At 41.8% G+C, this 14,905-nt stretch overlaps 1 protein-coding gene across 2 annotated transcripts in view; it reads right to left on the bottom strand.

Moving 5' to 3' along the window:
- The window catches only part of scn8aa (sodium channel, voltage gated, type VIII, alpha subunit a), a 41,855-nt gene that overhangs the window by 12,712 nt on the left and 14,238 nt on the right, over positions 1-14,905 (bottom strand). For both annotated transcript variants that reach the window (XM_063882905.1, XM_063882914.1), the window contains 14 exons: positions 14,504-14,707; positions 14,178-14,241; positions 13,845-13,986; positions 12,016-12,222; positions 11,650-11,931; positions 10,123-10,404; positions 8,418-8,553; positions 7,948-8,186; positions 6,894-7,067; positions 6,353-6,709; positions 5,779-6,252; positions 5,045-5,162; positions 4,385-4,539; positions 3,085-3,258 (listed from right to left, as the gene is read on the bottom strand). In XM_063882905.1, the coding sequence (XP_063738975.1) occupies positions 3,085-3,258; positions 4,385-4,539; positions 5,045-5,162; positions 5,779-6,252; positions 6,353-6,709; positions 6,894-7,067; positions 7,948-8,186; positions 8,418-8,553; positions 10,123-10,404; positions 11,650-11,931; positions 12,016-12,222; positions 13,845-13,986; positions 14,178-14,241; positions 14,504-14,707 (3,008 nt within the window). The remainder of the gene's footprint in view (positions 1-3,084; positions 3,259-4,384; positions 4,540-5,044; positions 5,163-5,778; positions 6,253-6,352; positions 6,710-6,893; positions 7,068-7,947; positions 8,187-8,417; positions 8,554-10,122; positions 10,405-11,649; positions 11,932-12,015; positions 12,223-13,844; positions 13,987-14,177; positions 14,242-14,503; positions 14,708-14,905) is intronic.

Here is a 14,905-nt window from a genome sequence, read left to right as displayed (position 1 = left end):
CTAGATGCAAAATGTAGGAGTAGGTAACTTTATCAGAATTAGGTCAAATAGAAACAAATGGTTTAGTTCAAGAGGTGGAACATGATTTAAGGATCTGTATTTTCAGCAGGGACTTAAAAAAAATGCAATCCCGGTCTGGATGCTGGAGGGACGGAAACAGGGGAAGTACCAGTTTCTCACGAATAAGGAAAAATATCAACAGTGAACACATGTGAAAAGCACCTCCATCCAGCCACCGACATAAACCGGTCAAACTCACCGCAAGAAGTACACAACATCCAAAGCTTACCAAAGTCACGGAGGGATGTTTTGTAATGGGCAAAATCTTCATTTCGACTGATGCCATTATCAACATGATCTGTCTTTTCTATTTACTTATTTTTTAAACTACGGCTGGAATGCTTTAAATCTAAGGAAAGAACAGCAGAAAGGGTGGCAGCATGGATTCAGACTCCTTGCTGTGCATGGGCATGTTGGACCATGATCAATCATCAGACAGGGCTTTTATTTAGATTCATTCAAGATTCCTCCAAACTCTCTCTGGCACAAAGGCAATATTTAAATCATTACCATTTGTATAAATTAGCAGCTGTTCTGGTCGGAGGGACAGTAAAATAAAGATTTTGCCTTGATCTACACTACAGTGTTTGGGGTAATTGTCACCTTCAGCCTGACCCCTTGGAGAGCCCCATTTTGGGGCGCCTGGCCTCTGGCCCCCTGCTGGGCCAGCTGTGTGGAAGCGACCTCAGCGCCTCAACGTCCCACTCACAGAGCTCTGCAAGGCAAGGCCAATGACATCTGGGGCTGTGATCCCATGATGACGATAGCACAAACCAAACAGAAATAAAACCAAACTAAAAAGAAAAAGGGAAAAACACAACAAAACAATGATAATAATCTGAGTAAAAAAGAAAAATGAATGGATTATGAGAGCTATCATCCTCACATCCACACACATCACCATAAACACTATTAAACAATATTTACTAAGCCTAGCTGCGTCTTCACTTTTAAGATACTTATGGCTTATTCCCTCTACAATATACTTGTTTATACAATGTAATGTATTAAAAATATAATAATTTTCTTTTTAAATACCAGGTTTAGTGTTTAAAAAGATATGCTTTAACGTTTGTTTTTAATCAACTCATCTTTCAAAATAACTCACTTTTAAAATTACATTTCTTGCTCCATTTCAATTTGAGCCAAAACATAACAATATACAAAACCATTTTAAAAAATCAATCAGGAAGACTAATTAGATGGGTAACAGAAAGATGCAGTAACACAAGGGAAATGAGGAGGAGCACACTCACACAAAGAGTGGGGCGCATACACACTGAGAGAAAAAACAGGCCGGTCTAATGATGGTGCCCCCCCTTTCTGAGTCCATGGCAATGGTTTCACCCCACAACACAGAAAGCACAATCAGGCCACAACACAACCCAGACTCAACAAGTCGCTCTTTTTTTTTTTTGGAGGGGGAGCGCTAGTGAAGACCAAACTTACCACTGGGCGCCTGTCACCCACCATCATTACATCTCAGCACAATATCACCACATTCCTGAGGTTACACTTTCAAGAGGGAACGAGAAGAGGACGGGGAAGGAGGGGAGGAGGGATGCCACTCTCTGTGACATGTTCACAACTTGGGGAACCTGGCGCCCCGCACCGTCCCAAGTGTTGGGCTTGACAACACACCTACAGGGAGGGAGTCTACAATGGCAACAACCAGAATCAGAACAATGTGGTATGACCTGTTTCTGCAATCTCTATGTGTGCTGTTACCTTTAAAATATGGTTTCTAAATAGCTGTACACTGAATCTTTTTACAGCCTTACTATAATTGTGTGATTTTGAGCTGTACAAAATGTGAATATTGTGTATTGCATATGATTAATGTATGTTTGTTGCAAGAGATCTGAGATAAAGGAGCTGTTAATGATTCAACATGGCAACCTTTAGCCATTGATAGGAGTCCATTCACGGGTATTGGCTGGACACTGCAGAAAGGTGGTTAGTTCAAGGAGAAAGCCAGAAATCAGGGAAATTCTTTTTCTATCCAAATTCTGCCACTCAATGCATACTACTGTCTATTCAGCTTTTATGAAAAATGAAAATGTGTACATTTCTAGCCATTAAAAGGCTTCCCTCATGTCTTCCCCACATTGAATCCTCACTGAAATCGCTCACAGTATAAGGTCAATGTTGTGTTTATAGAAAACTAGACAAACTAACTAACAAAGAATAGATTGAAGCAATTCCCCTGTTTCGGTCTTTCAATCTTGACACAAGGAGCAGAGAAGTACACACAGAGAGAGAGAGAGAGAGAGGACAAAGGCACACATCAAACATCTTACAGGTCAGTGACACAGGCGAAGACAACTTTACTGAGACACATCTTTAACACGTCCCATTGCTCTGAGCATGACTTGAATATGTTTGTCAACAATGAGCCTAGTTATTAGCTGGCTGATTCTAATAGGTGTTAGCATTCATGCTTAAATAGCTTGTTGTTCAAATGCTACCAATTTATTCTAAATCTGCCGAAAAACAGTAAATCTGTTTTCTGCACCGATTGTTGCTTGTGGCACACCGGAGAAAGTGTTTTAATTAACAAGCAGACCATTGGTGTACATATTCAAGCATCTCAGAGTGATAAACTAAGCAGGGAGTTTGCTTGACAGAAATGTAAATGGTGATTTGGGCATGTGTGTACTTGAAATGGACAGACTGCAGAAGAGTCTTCAAAACACTGTCCTAATAGCAAAGATAAATCAAAAATATAGAGATCATTTATGGTAGACAACATGCCCCACTCACCTAATGCATGCCATGAAGCAGGTACTCATTTCATAACCTGACCATTCAAACCTACCCACACCCAACAATAGGCCAACATCATTTCCTTATCCTATACAGGAAGATTTTTTACAGCAATTTTATGAATTAGCCTTAGCTCTGTTGCTTAATAGACTGTGTTTATCTTGTGTTGCTATTGCACCAGGGTGTGGTTGAGGACCAAATAATTTGATTCTTCTTTAGTCTACATTACAAGGTAAAGGAAACAGGAGCTGGACTTACATCCACAATGAAGAAGTCTAGCCAACACCAAGCGTTGGTGAAATACTTGACAAAACCGTAGGCGACCCATTTCAACAACATTTCCAGGATGAAGATGTAGGTGAAAACCCTGTCAGCGTACTCCAAAATGATCCGAATGGTCTTCCTCTGCTCGATGTAAACATCTTCAAAAGCCTGTGAAGAAACAGGTACATGCATCAGCCATGACTAACAGCGCAAAGGAAAAAATACTCCTAATGATTTATAATTCCACTAATGACATTGTATTCACCACTACAGCCTGCTCACTGCTGATCTCTGACAGTGATTTACTGGACAACAACAAAAAATCTGTTCTATATGACATATTTAACTCCACAGGTGGTGTAAATTTACAGCGGTCTTCTCTCATTTTTAGTAGCATTTGACATGCTTGAGAACAAGACCCCACTCCAACCCCAGAAATAAGAACCCTGTTTCATAAATGGTACAGTCCATTAATCACAGGCGCTTCTGGCCCCTCCCCCAACCTGGTGGCTCTGAGACAAGAGAAACCAAACTGACTGCACCACTGATGTACTAAAGATACACACCTCTATTGTTTAATGAATTTTCTGCATTCAATCTTAATCCAGTCAGGGTTTTATCCTGTCAGTAAATAATATCAGTTTTACTGCCAGTAGATTCACATAGCATTGTGCACACTAAAAACTGAATCTACACAATCTATAATATACAATTAGCTGAATTAATTTAAAAATTAACATGGGAAGCTTTCAATGTAGATATTAAACCCCCAAAAAATAAATAGCGAGCTGTTAGATGTGATAAAATCCAGAAAAACACATTATATTCTCAATCATTTATTCTAGTGAGGCTAACTCTGAACTTATAGGATTAATTTACTCTAAAATCGCCTTGGACTTGGCAAAAAAATGAAACATTTCCCTTAAGATATATATCACTAATTATTTCTAACCATTAGATTCAAGATTCAAGATTCAAGAAGCTTTATTTATCCCGAGGGAAATTGAGGTGCAACAGTTCAATACAAAGAAGGAAGGAGAAATATACACTCAATATAACTAAACTACTAAATATACATCAAATATTACTAAATATAAACTAAAATAACTAAGTATAAACTAAGTATAAGTATTAATTAATGGTGGGTGGCTCTGATTTTAGCCGCTTCTTTGGGAAGAACTTATAGCTTTTGGAAATTAATATTTGTACCTGTTTCTTATCATTGAAGCTCTTACTTTTTTAAAACTGTTTATGTTGCTTAATTTTTTTAAAGGCCTGTTGTAGGCCTCCTTACCAGGGCACCGCTACTGAGGAGGATCATGAAGATGATGAGGGTCTCAAACCAGTTGTGCTCCACTATCAAGTAGCAGGTTTTTCTCAGGTACCACCATTTCTTCCACCAGCCCGTAGAAATGTCAACTTCACAGCACTTATACTTGGCCACACAACCTGGGGGCGAACAGAAGGAAAGACAGCATTAGATACAATTAGATAAGTTACAGTCCTATGTTCAGAAAGTTGTTCAAATTTCAGTCTTTAAATGGAGATTTAGGTTTTTGAGAACACCATTTGTTGGTATCATGTCCAAAGATTTCTACTATGAAGCACCACATACATCTTCAATACTGAATCATAATCCAAAATGTTTTGTTGACACATAAAAGATAAAACATTCATGATTCCTAGTACTAAATCCTCTATCTATGAATACATCAAATCTATAAAGCTCTGTGTAATTATGCATTAGAGTGTGCGTCATAAATAAACAGACAGAAAGACAGACAGACAGACAGGCAGACAGACAGACAGACTGATAAATAGATTGAGTCTTCATGGTTTAGTGACTCTTCATAATGAAACTGTCCTTCCCCCCCTATCACCCCCCTATCGTTCTCAATGAGCCCAAGGGAGTGTCTGTGTTGTGGAGTGGATATAATGTGAGTAGTGGTCTCACCATCTGTCCAACACGCCTCTGGATCCAAGTATTCCTCCACCGGCTCCACCACCACCTCCTCCACCACATCTGGCTTGATGTCGATGGTGCTGCCCTCCGAAGAGCTAGTGTCATCCAGCTGCAGAGACACAGATCCAAACACATAGAAAAAAACAGGGGGAAAAAGTACAGTTTTATTGCACCGCTAAGGAACCGAGAATAAAGAAAAAGCCGACCGGTCCAGTCTGGACACAACAGGAAATGGAAATTACACGTTATTTCCAAATGTAGTTTTCAAAAGCGGAAACATCTTTGATTACTTTTTGCTCCCAGAGGGTTTATTCCGTATTGAGATGGACAATAAAACAATCCTGAACATAATTTCTCATCCACATGAACACTGAAATGGAATATCAAATGGCAGAACATCTCCTCTGAAACTCTTCTAAATGCAATTTAGTCAGCAGATATCCATTTCATCCACATTGCCTGCCAGCTACAGCCACTCTAACTGACTTTATTGAATAATGGAGTTATGTTAGTTTCTGAACTGTGCAGAAAAGTCAGCAACATTTACAGCCCTGAGAGCTTACATTGTGAGGAACTGAGGAATAAAAAAAACATTTGTGGCACGTCACAATATTTAAATTGTGTTATTTTAAAAGCAAAGTAAAGGATTTAATAAGTTATTATAAATGTCTCAATTATCTTAGAAGGTATTAGAAGTAAATAATATATGTATTCCTCGAACTGACCTCTTTGCTGTTCTCATTCTCCGACTCGCTGCTGAAGTCTTCTGTGTTCAGGTTCTCAAAGTCAGACTCTCCCACAGCGATGGGCACGCAGACGGTCAGGTTTGGGTTGTGGATGAATGACATGTGGTCCTCATCGATCATGTACTTCCCCACACTGCTGCCAATACCGCTAGTGGTGCCGTTACCGTTCTTGACGTAGTCCAGTTCACGGTTGATGTCCACCCCGCTGTGGTTAGCGATACAGTTCAGCTTCTTGTCATACATGTCATCCAAAGGCTTCTGCTCATCCTCCATCTGTGGTTTCTTCAGCAGACTGGCCACCACTATGCGCATCTTTGCTTTAAACCATGCAATGCCTATCTTGATACGCCTGACAGAAATCTGCAGGTTGTTGGGCTCACCGTCGTCATCTGTCGCAGCCAAGTTGTCAGCGCTGAAAGAGCTCAGCAGCAAGGCAAGAAACAGGTTCAACACCTTTAAATGTGAAAACGAGAATCAGTAACTGGAAGTCGAGTGCCAAGTTTTACATCTCGGCCCACATTATATTCCTATCCCTCCCAGTGTGGACACTTACCACCAAATTACCGATGACCATGACCATCATGAAGACGATGAGACACATGCCCTGACCCGCAACCTCCATGCAGTCCCACATGGTCTCAATCCATTCACCGCACAGCACCCGGAAGACGATCAGGAAGGAGTGGAAAAAGTCGTTCATGTGCCAGCGGGGCAATTCGCATTCAAGAGAGATCTTACACACACAGTCTTTGTAGCTCTTGCCAAACAGCTGCATGCCCACCACGGCAAAGATGAAGACAATGATGGCCAGCACCAGAGTCAAGTTTCCCAAGGCTCCCACCGAGTTACCAATGATCTTGATCAGCATGTTGAGGGTGGGCCATGACTTGGCCAGCTTAAACACTCTCAGCTAAAGGGGAGAGGAAACGTCGTCACAACATTTAAGCTTAACTTACATGTTGCTTCACTTATATGAGGTAAAAAACAGTATATACATACAGTTATGTTACCTGCAAGAACACACAGGGAATCGAGTTAACTTGATAAACAACATTTACAAGATGCTGACTCGACAAACTATGATGAGTATTTACCAATCGGAATGACCGCAGCACAGACAAGCCTTCCACATCGGCCAGAGCCAGTTCCACTAAACTCAGCGTCACAATGAAACCATCAAAACAGTTCCAGGCCTCCTGGAAGTAGTAGTATGGATCCATAGCCATCAGCTTGAAAAGCATCTCTCCTGCAAAGATCCCTGTGAACACCTGGCAAGTAGGAAAGGGAACAGATTGGAACAAAAATGGATTTGAAGCATGATTGGTGGTAAATGGAATGAACTACTATCTGAGTATTTTAGATGTTAAAAGGTTCTTGGTTCTAAAGTCAGAGCAGAAGGATTGCCTCCACACAAATCTCAACATGGACTCTGGTGTTACGGAAATAATGCAACTAATAACAAGTAGAGCATAAACTCCTGTGTGCGGTCTCTTTACTCATGTGGCAGATCAGGGAAAAAGGAAAGAAATTATTCAAATACATTGTATTGTAAATAATTCCCAATACCGCTCAGAGTAATAACTGTCTATAGTTCATTAATTAATGTGATTTGTGATGCATCTCAGTTTTAGACACTGACACAACAAATATTAACAAATGTGTCACTGACAAGTAAAACAACAATCACAGCGCCAGAGCTCATCTTTAATCAGGTTTCTTAAAAGGGCTCATAGCTAAAATGACCAGGTTGAGCTATCCAAGCCATTATTCAGGCACTATCTCAGAGCTCATCGATCAGGCTGCATGAAATATTAATGCAAGCCTCCCACCAGTCAGCCAACTTGCAGAAGCAGGCTGGTCCCACTGAAGCAAACAGCAGCTCCACACAAGCAGAGGAGAGATAGAGAGATAACAGGAGTAGACAGGGAACATGTGCATGTGAAGAATGAGAAATTCATGGATACAAGATCACAGCAGGGTGTGGAGAATGTTTTTTCCCATCCTTTCATCTCTGAATCTGCAATGAAAGAGCTGCCAATTACAGTCCCAAAAATAACATTTCTGTGAGCTGCAAAGAAGAAGCAGAGAGAAATTCTTAACCTGCAAGAAATATTATCCTTTTTAAAAGAACAAAAAGACGCCACTCACCAGATTGCCTACAGACAGCATGTGTTCAAAGTCGGGGGTCATGGGGTAGTGCTCCATGGCCATGAAGAGGGTGTTGAGGACGATACAGATGGTGATGGCTAAGTCCACGAAGGGGTCCATGACAATCAGGTTCATAATCTCCTTGATCTTAATCCACTTGGGGGAGCACTCCCAGATCAGGAATGTGTTAGAAAACTTATACCAGCATGGCGGACACTTGCGCTGAGACTCCTCCAGTTCTAAAGACATAGCGCGGATCACACATCAAAACCAAACATACTTGCGTGCATGAGCATAACGCATGCAATGGTATCAAATGAAAATAAAATTGTATGCATTGTATGTATCTGTTACTATTGGATATGCAAAGCAGATAAGCAGGAAATTCATGTCAAACTAGTCAACCAATGAGAGCAGCCCTAGTTAAGAATGAGAGAGCATGTTAAATAGCTGGGTTAAAGTGGCAGTACCCTCCACTAGTGTGTTGGTAATGACGCTCATGACACTGTTGGCCCGCTCTTTCCGCCCAAAGGAGGTATTGAGCTGGTCCACAGACACCATCAGGGAGCCCGACAGCTTCTTCTTCACCTCAACCTCAGTAGTCGGCTGTCAGGGGGAGAGGAAGAATCAAGCACCCATGGAGAGGACATGAACACCATCCCACATCACCATCGGTGGTCGGCGGAGGGAAGTGCAACAGCATTGGCAGGAAAAAGTAGTAGATGATCAGATTTTTGAAGTGGGGGTTATGTTTCAGTCTTTTCTATATCAATGCTGGTTTCAAGGAATATGTGTGTATGCTGTAAAGGCATGCAGGTCTCAGCCAAAGTGGGAGCAGTGATCTAGGGCTACTTGATCTAATTGTGTTTGAATGTAATTAGCTCATCCAGATTAAATAATAAATGGATTGTGCGATATTGTGCAAGGAGAATTGCTTCTGCATGAATGCATTTTCAGTCCTGTCATGCAATAATGGAGGCTTTGCTGCCATTGCAATATAATCATTAGGTTATTTTATAAGATGTCTCCCAAATCTGGCCATTTTAAAGTGACTTGATGTTACTTTATCTTCCTACTTTGAAACCATACAACTTATATTGCAACAATCAATCAGGAGCATTGTTAAGAGTTTCTTCAGATCAATCCAGTTGTCATGCATGAGCATGCTCCAAGTCAAAGAGAAGGAGAGGAAATTACAGACACCATAGCCATTGTTCTACTTGTCTACATCATGCTTGTTCTAATTTAGGGTTTAGATCTACCATGCTAACTAGAATGAGACACAACTAATTCACTAATGTTGACCAGGGAGTTTTTAGAAAACAGAGAAAGGCTAAGACACACAAGGACAGCAGCCCTCCTTATTTCTTAAATTACATATTAATAGGGCCTGATACGATGGTAACTTCTGAATCTGCTCAGGGATATTAACAGTGTATTAGGAAAGCAGATAAAAAAATGTCTGTTGCTTTAATGCTGGTCCCCTCTGTTCCCTCCGCCTCCTACTGAAGGTCTACCCACACAGGCTAGCATAGGACCAGGAAGCCTGGAGGAGGAACACATCAACACACTAGAGCATCGTTATATGCTGTTTGTTATCACATATTGAGTCTTATTACTATGGTGTGTTAAACAGGAACTTAATGACATCCCAAAAAGCTTTAGTTTATGCATTAAATATTGATCAGGCTTCGGTATACGTGTCAAAATCTAATCTCTAATACAGGGAAATGGGGAGCAGAAGAATAATCAAATTGTGTTTTTTGTGTTTAGTGCCTGTAAAATAGTGTGGGTAAGGTGTATGTATAAATGAATAATTTGATATCAACATTCAAAACATTGACATTCATCGATCAAATCAAACAACAAAATTGCCTGGAAGTCACTGACAGACCCTAATCTATCTGATACAGGGTTGGCTATAGCATATTCACTATTAAAATGTATTTATTTCTCCATCCTTTGCCTACTGTCGGAGGGCAGCATACACTGCAGGGGCTGGGGGAGGGGAGGCGCGAGTGCTTAGCCAAGAGATACATACGGACTTGCAAAGATGACAGACTAGTAGATAGAGAGCAAGAAGAAAAGAAACGGACGAGAGAGGGGCCATGCCTAGATAGGTCTACTCATAGACTTCCTTACACTGTCGTCAGAAGCTGCCTTATCTATTTTCACCTCAGGCAGAAGGCGTCCACCGGGCCCACGGCCGATGAGCGACACAACGCCGTTGCAATCCACCGTGCTGTTCCTCTTCCCGTGGAAGCCGCTGTAGCTGTTCCGTCGATAGGGGCTGAACAGGGAGCCCCGGCGCTCCTCGCACTCCTCCACCGTGCTGTGTTCGTCGTCGGCAAACTCGTTCTCCGAGCCCACGTCCTTGCCGCGGCCCTTGAAGCTGAAGATGCTGCTCTTGCTGTTGTGGCGGGACAGGAAAGGCGAGCCGGGTATACTGAGGAGGGACTGGAGGTAAAAGAAGGATGAGCAGAGGAGACATTTGTGTGACTGATGTAGCAGAGGGCATTTCTGAATTACAATTGATTGCAGCATCATTTTTCTGCTGTTTGTCATCAGTTACTGACGTCATGATGAAAGCAACATCTGTGGGGTATGAGAAAAATGTAATACAACCAAGACGCTTTTCCCTAAGGAGGCATATTCTGCTGGAGCAGTCATGTGACATAATAAATGGAGGGAAATAAATAATTAGGTCAGTGATTCCCTGCACATTCAAGGTCATACACACACAGGACAGAGATGTAGGCAGCTGAAATTACATAGAGCAGAACATGAGTCATGAAAACATCAATCTTGGCTGCTGCTGGTATTGATCCAAATATTATTAAACGTGCACACAGGGTATGCCCTCTCAACTGGAATCCCATTTTTTGAGAAAAATCCACTGCTACATAGTGCCAGTGCTCCTGATCTTTGTTTGTAATCCCGCACTGTGAAACACATCATAAGAGCGGGTGGAGCCCTCGTGAGGCAAAGCTGCAGGATTGCTCCCTTTGAAACATTCATGTGTTCACTGTGAATAATTCAGTACCTGGACATGTGTTTCTATATATCTTGCCACTTTATGCTCCTCTATATGCCAGTTCATGCAACACCATCATGTACGGTACAATAGGGGCACTCTCAATTGGAAAAGTTCCGCACCTGACTGTCAAAAAGTACACAGCCACATTTAATAAAGCATCATTTATTTCACTGGCATCTATATTTTATTCATGCGTATAAAAAAGCACCTCTCTTCTAATGCTGTGCCTCTGATGTTATGGTGGTTTGATTTTAATGTTTGATCTGGTAATTATCAGTGAGCCTGGAAAAGCTTAAAGGGTCAGTTTACCCAGGTGTTATCAACAAATACACAGATACACTTTAAATGTTAGAGTTGTGTCTGTGAGATTTCTGACACAAACCTATTGCAATGGAGATACTGTAAATATAATGTATTGTCCAATTTAAAGCAGTCAATTAAGATCTTCCTCAAAAATTAAAAAGCTTATCTCCCAGAGGTCCTATGACTAAAGATAATCCATGAACCTCTCATGAAATTGACAAAACAAAATTCTATTCACTAAGTCAGAAGCAGAAATGTAAATCTTCTACATCATTTAATTTGGTTTAATACTCCAATACTAATTGGGAAAAAAAGCTGAGAAATGTCTAAACACATCCAGCCATTATGCTTGTTTTCCTCACCTGGTTCATAATGGAAGACTTTCGACCGAGGCGATTATCAGGGAAACGGAAGCGGCTCCTCTTGCTGCCGTCATCCGACTCTGACTTGACAAACTTCTCGCTGTCGCCTTTTTCTTTGTCCTGCTCTTTCTGACGCCACTTCTTCTTACGATTGCGCCGCTCTTTTGCACTCTTGGAGCTGAGCTTTGACATCTCCGAGGAACTGCATGACAGACGCCCTCCTCCATCGTCCTCTACCGCATCCTCTGAAACCGTCCCCGCAGAGGTTGCCATGGCAGCCGTCTGCAAAAGAAACACACCAAGGAAGTCAGAACAAAGATAGAACATGAGTAAGGAATAATCTGGTGCTCAATGCAGAGGGCTGACCTGGGCGTCTTCCTGTTGTCTCTTGAGCTGGTCCAGCATGGCCTTGAATTCCTCCTCCTTCCGCAGAGCCTCTTCCATGGTGGCCTGGTTCTGCTCCTCATAAGCCATGGCCACCACAGCCAAGATCAGATTCACCAAGTAGAACGAGCCAACAAAGATCACCAACACAAAGAAGATCATGTAGGTCTTCCCTGCCGCCCTCAGCGTCTGTGGGGAGGCAGTGCAGCAGAGGTGAGGGGAGCAGAGACACTCATGACATCTGATACGTAACATCAAGAGTCAGGCTCACATCTCTGACAGTGACTCATCCGAAATAAACAGTCAGCTGTTGGTGGGAGAGAGGCTGAATTGCCTGATTTCAAAATACGTTTTTAAATGTCTGTCTTGGTAGAGGTACGACATGCTAAGATGAGTTCTACCATCATCTCATTTATTAATGAATATATTATACAGGGATAATCTCATACCCGTTTCTCAGCATGAGCCCAAGGTTGTGCTTCTCATCTGGGAGAGTCATGAGATATGCATTTTAACGTACTTTCTCTGCACACTCAATCAACCAGCACAGCCAAAGTATTTATTAAAATGGAAAGGGATGCTATCCCCAGTGGAGACGGGAAGTGAGGAGCCTGAGTTTCAGAGGCACAGCAGAACAAATGAGACTATTCTGGATTTATCTTGAATTACTTTTTTTTAGAACATAGTGTCATCCTCCCTTTTACAGGGTATTGATACATTTTCATGTGAATAAACATCTTTCTCATTTTGTTTTATTCCCCATAGGTATTCCAGAGGCAGAGGTACCTCAAATGTAAATGTTAAGTTCTCACTTGTGAACCTCTTTTGACAAACCATTGTTATCAAAAAGAGAGGCCCCTATGGTAGGGAAGTGAAATATCATCACAAATTAATTATGAATGTTGTTGACATGTAGTTCTGGAAAGTGTAACCAACATAACATTTCCAACAGGAGAAGCAAGGACCGATTAGCTGTCAAAATCATTGTCTTTTAGTCCCACACATCACCAAATATAATGTGGGCAGGTTTAAAAAAGCCTCAGTTCACAAGTATGAACAGTAAGATCTTGGCTCTGACACATCCATTTCATTTCTGAACATCTGACAAATAAACACTCAACATCCTTTCCCAACAAACCTGCATTATCATTAATCTGAGGATACAGGACACAATAGCAGTGAGAGACTGTAGCTAGAAGCTGAACTTCAAAGATGGGAGCAAAAATAGAAGTATGAGCTACAATGCTCCCATCGGATCTCATCTCCCTCATTGGCCATACTGTAATCCTGAGCTGTTAATATTTCATGCCTCCTTCCTTCCACTCGGCCTCCGCCTTTGGAAGCAGGAGTGTCTCCACAGGCTTTGTGTGGGACAGGCTGATGGACAGGACAGAAGCGGCCAAGCTACAGTATGCAGATGAGTCTAGTCACAGTGGGAATCAAGGCAGAATGATCCACCATTTTCTGTCTGAAAGGTGGAGTTATAACATGTACTTAAACTGTGACAACACACTAGAACGAGGAAACAGTGGTGAAGCTCAGCTTGTTTCAGGCTTCACTGCAGCGGTATCCAAGTCTCACAGGATATCTGCTACCAACAGGGCTGCACTGACGCAATATTTATAATTTATAGGACTGATAAATCTATCAAGAATGATAACTAATTCATAAAAAGGCTAATTATCGTGGCATCAATATTTTCTTTTACTGTTTCTATAAAGTAATATTTGAGAACTTGTATGTGTTGTATTCACTGTAGTCAATGCTGTAGTCAATGTTACAAGCTGAACTCGTTGACATATCAGCTTTACCAGCATGTAAAGGTTTTCCCAGAAGTCCTGTGTCATGAGGCGGAAGAGAGCCAGGAAGGCCCAGCCGAAGCTGTCAAAGCTGGTGTAGCCGTAGTTTGGATTCCTCCCAGCTTTCATGCATGTGTAGCCCTCCGGGCAGCGGCTGAGAGGTGGAGGAAGAGAAAAGAGAGAGGAAGAGGGAGAGAGAGAGGGGGGGGGGGGGGGGCACCCACCCGAAAAATGAGTCAGCACTATTTACTTATAATGTAATCTGATTTAAGGCAGATAAAGAAGCTACAGCAGGTCTCTGTGAGGACCAGCAGCATTCAGAGGAGGGCAGAGAAGGCAACTCACCCAGAGTCGGAGCTGTTCCCACAGAGAAGAGCATCCAACTGGCCAGGCAGGAAGTAGTAGTTGGCTGAAGCAAAAACAAAAAGGCATAATCCTTTTTCTAACATACCCGATGCTAAAGTCTTTTATTCTGCAACTATCTGTAAATCTATTCAAATGTCCGCTCATACATACAATATGTACAATTCTGTGCAGTTTCATTTATATCCATTTTCTTTTTTCTATGCAGAGCCAAAAGGACATATTGTTTCGTCGTTGTAGCATATGGCCTGACTCATACCCTTAAATTGCTGCCATCTCACCGTTGGCGAAGCCTGGCATATACTCACTTTTGTTCATGACGTAATCGTTCCATTCGAAGCTCTTGATAATGGTCATGTTGATTGGCCAGAACACACACTTGTGGCGCAGGTTTCCCATGAAGAGCTGGAGACCGATGAGGGCAAAGACGCTCAGGCAGAAGACGGTCAGGATCATCACATCCGAGAGCTTCTTCACAGACTGGATCAGGGCGCCCACAATGGTCTTCAGGCCTGGAGGGCAAGCACACACACTTAAGCAAAACACACAGGTGATGCAGGAGAAGAAGCGCCCCAAATATCAACATTTGGAGAATCTACTTTTTAATTTTTTATAATACTGTTTATCTACTAAACCTTTTTAGGGATCCTGTTTTTTATTCATTGTGAGATATCAAGCCTTTGACTGGATTAAGGTCGAAAGCCAAGAGT

Source organism: Eleginops maclovinus, chromosome 1 (assembly GCF_036324505.1).
Source record: "Eleginops maclovinus isolate JMC-PN-2008 ecotype Puerto Natales chromosome 1, JC_Emac_rtc_rv5, whole genome shotgun sequence".
Taxonomy (NCBI): Eukaryota; Metazoa; Chordata; class Actinopteri; order Perciformes; family Eleginopidae; genus Eleginops; species Eleginops maclovinus.
Note: the sequence above shows the minus strand (reverse complement) of the source record. Positions and strands in the feature narration are given on the sequence as shown.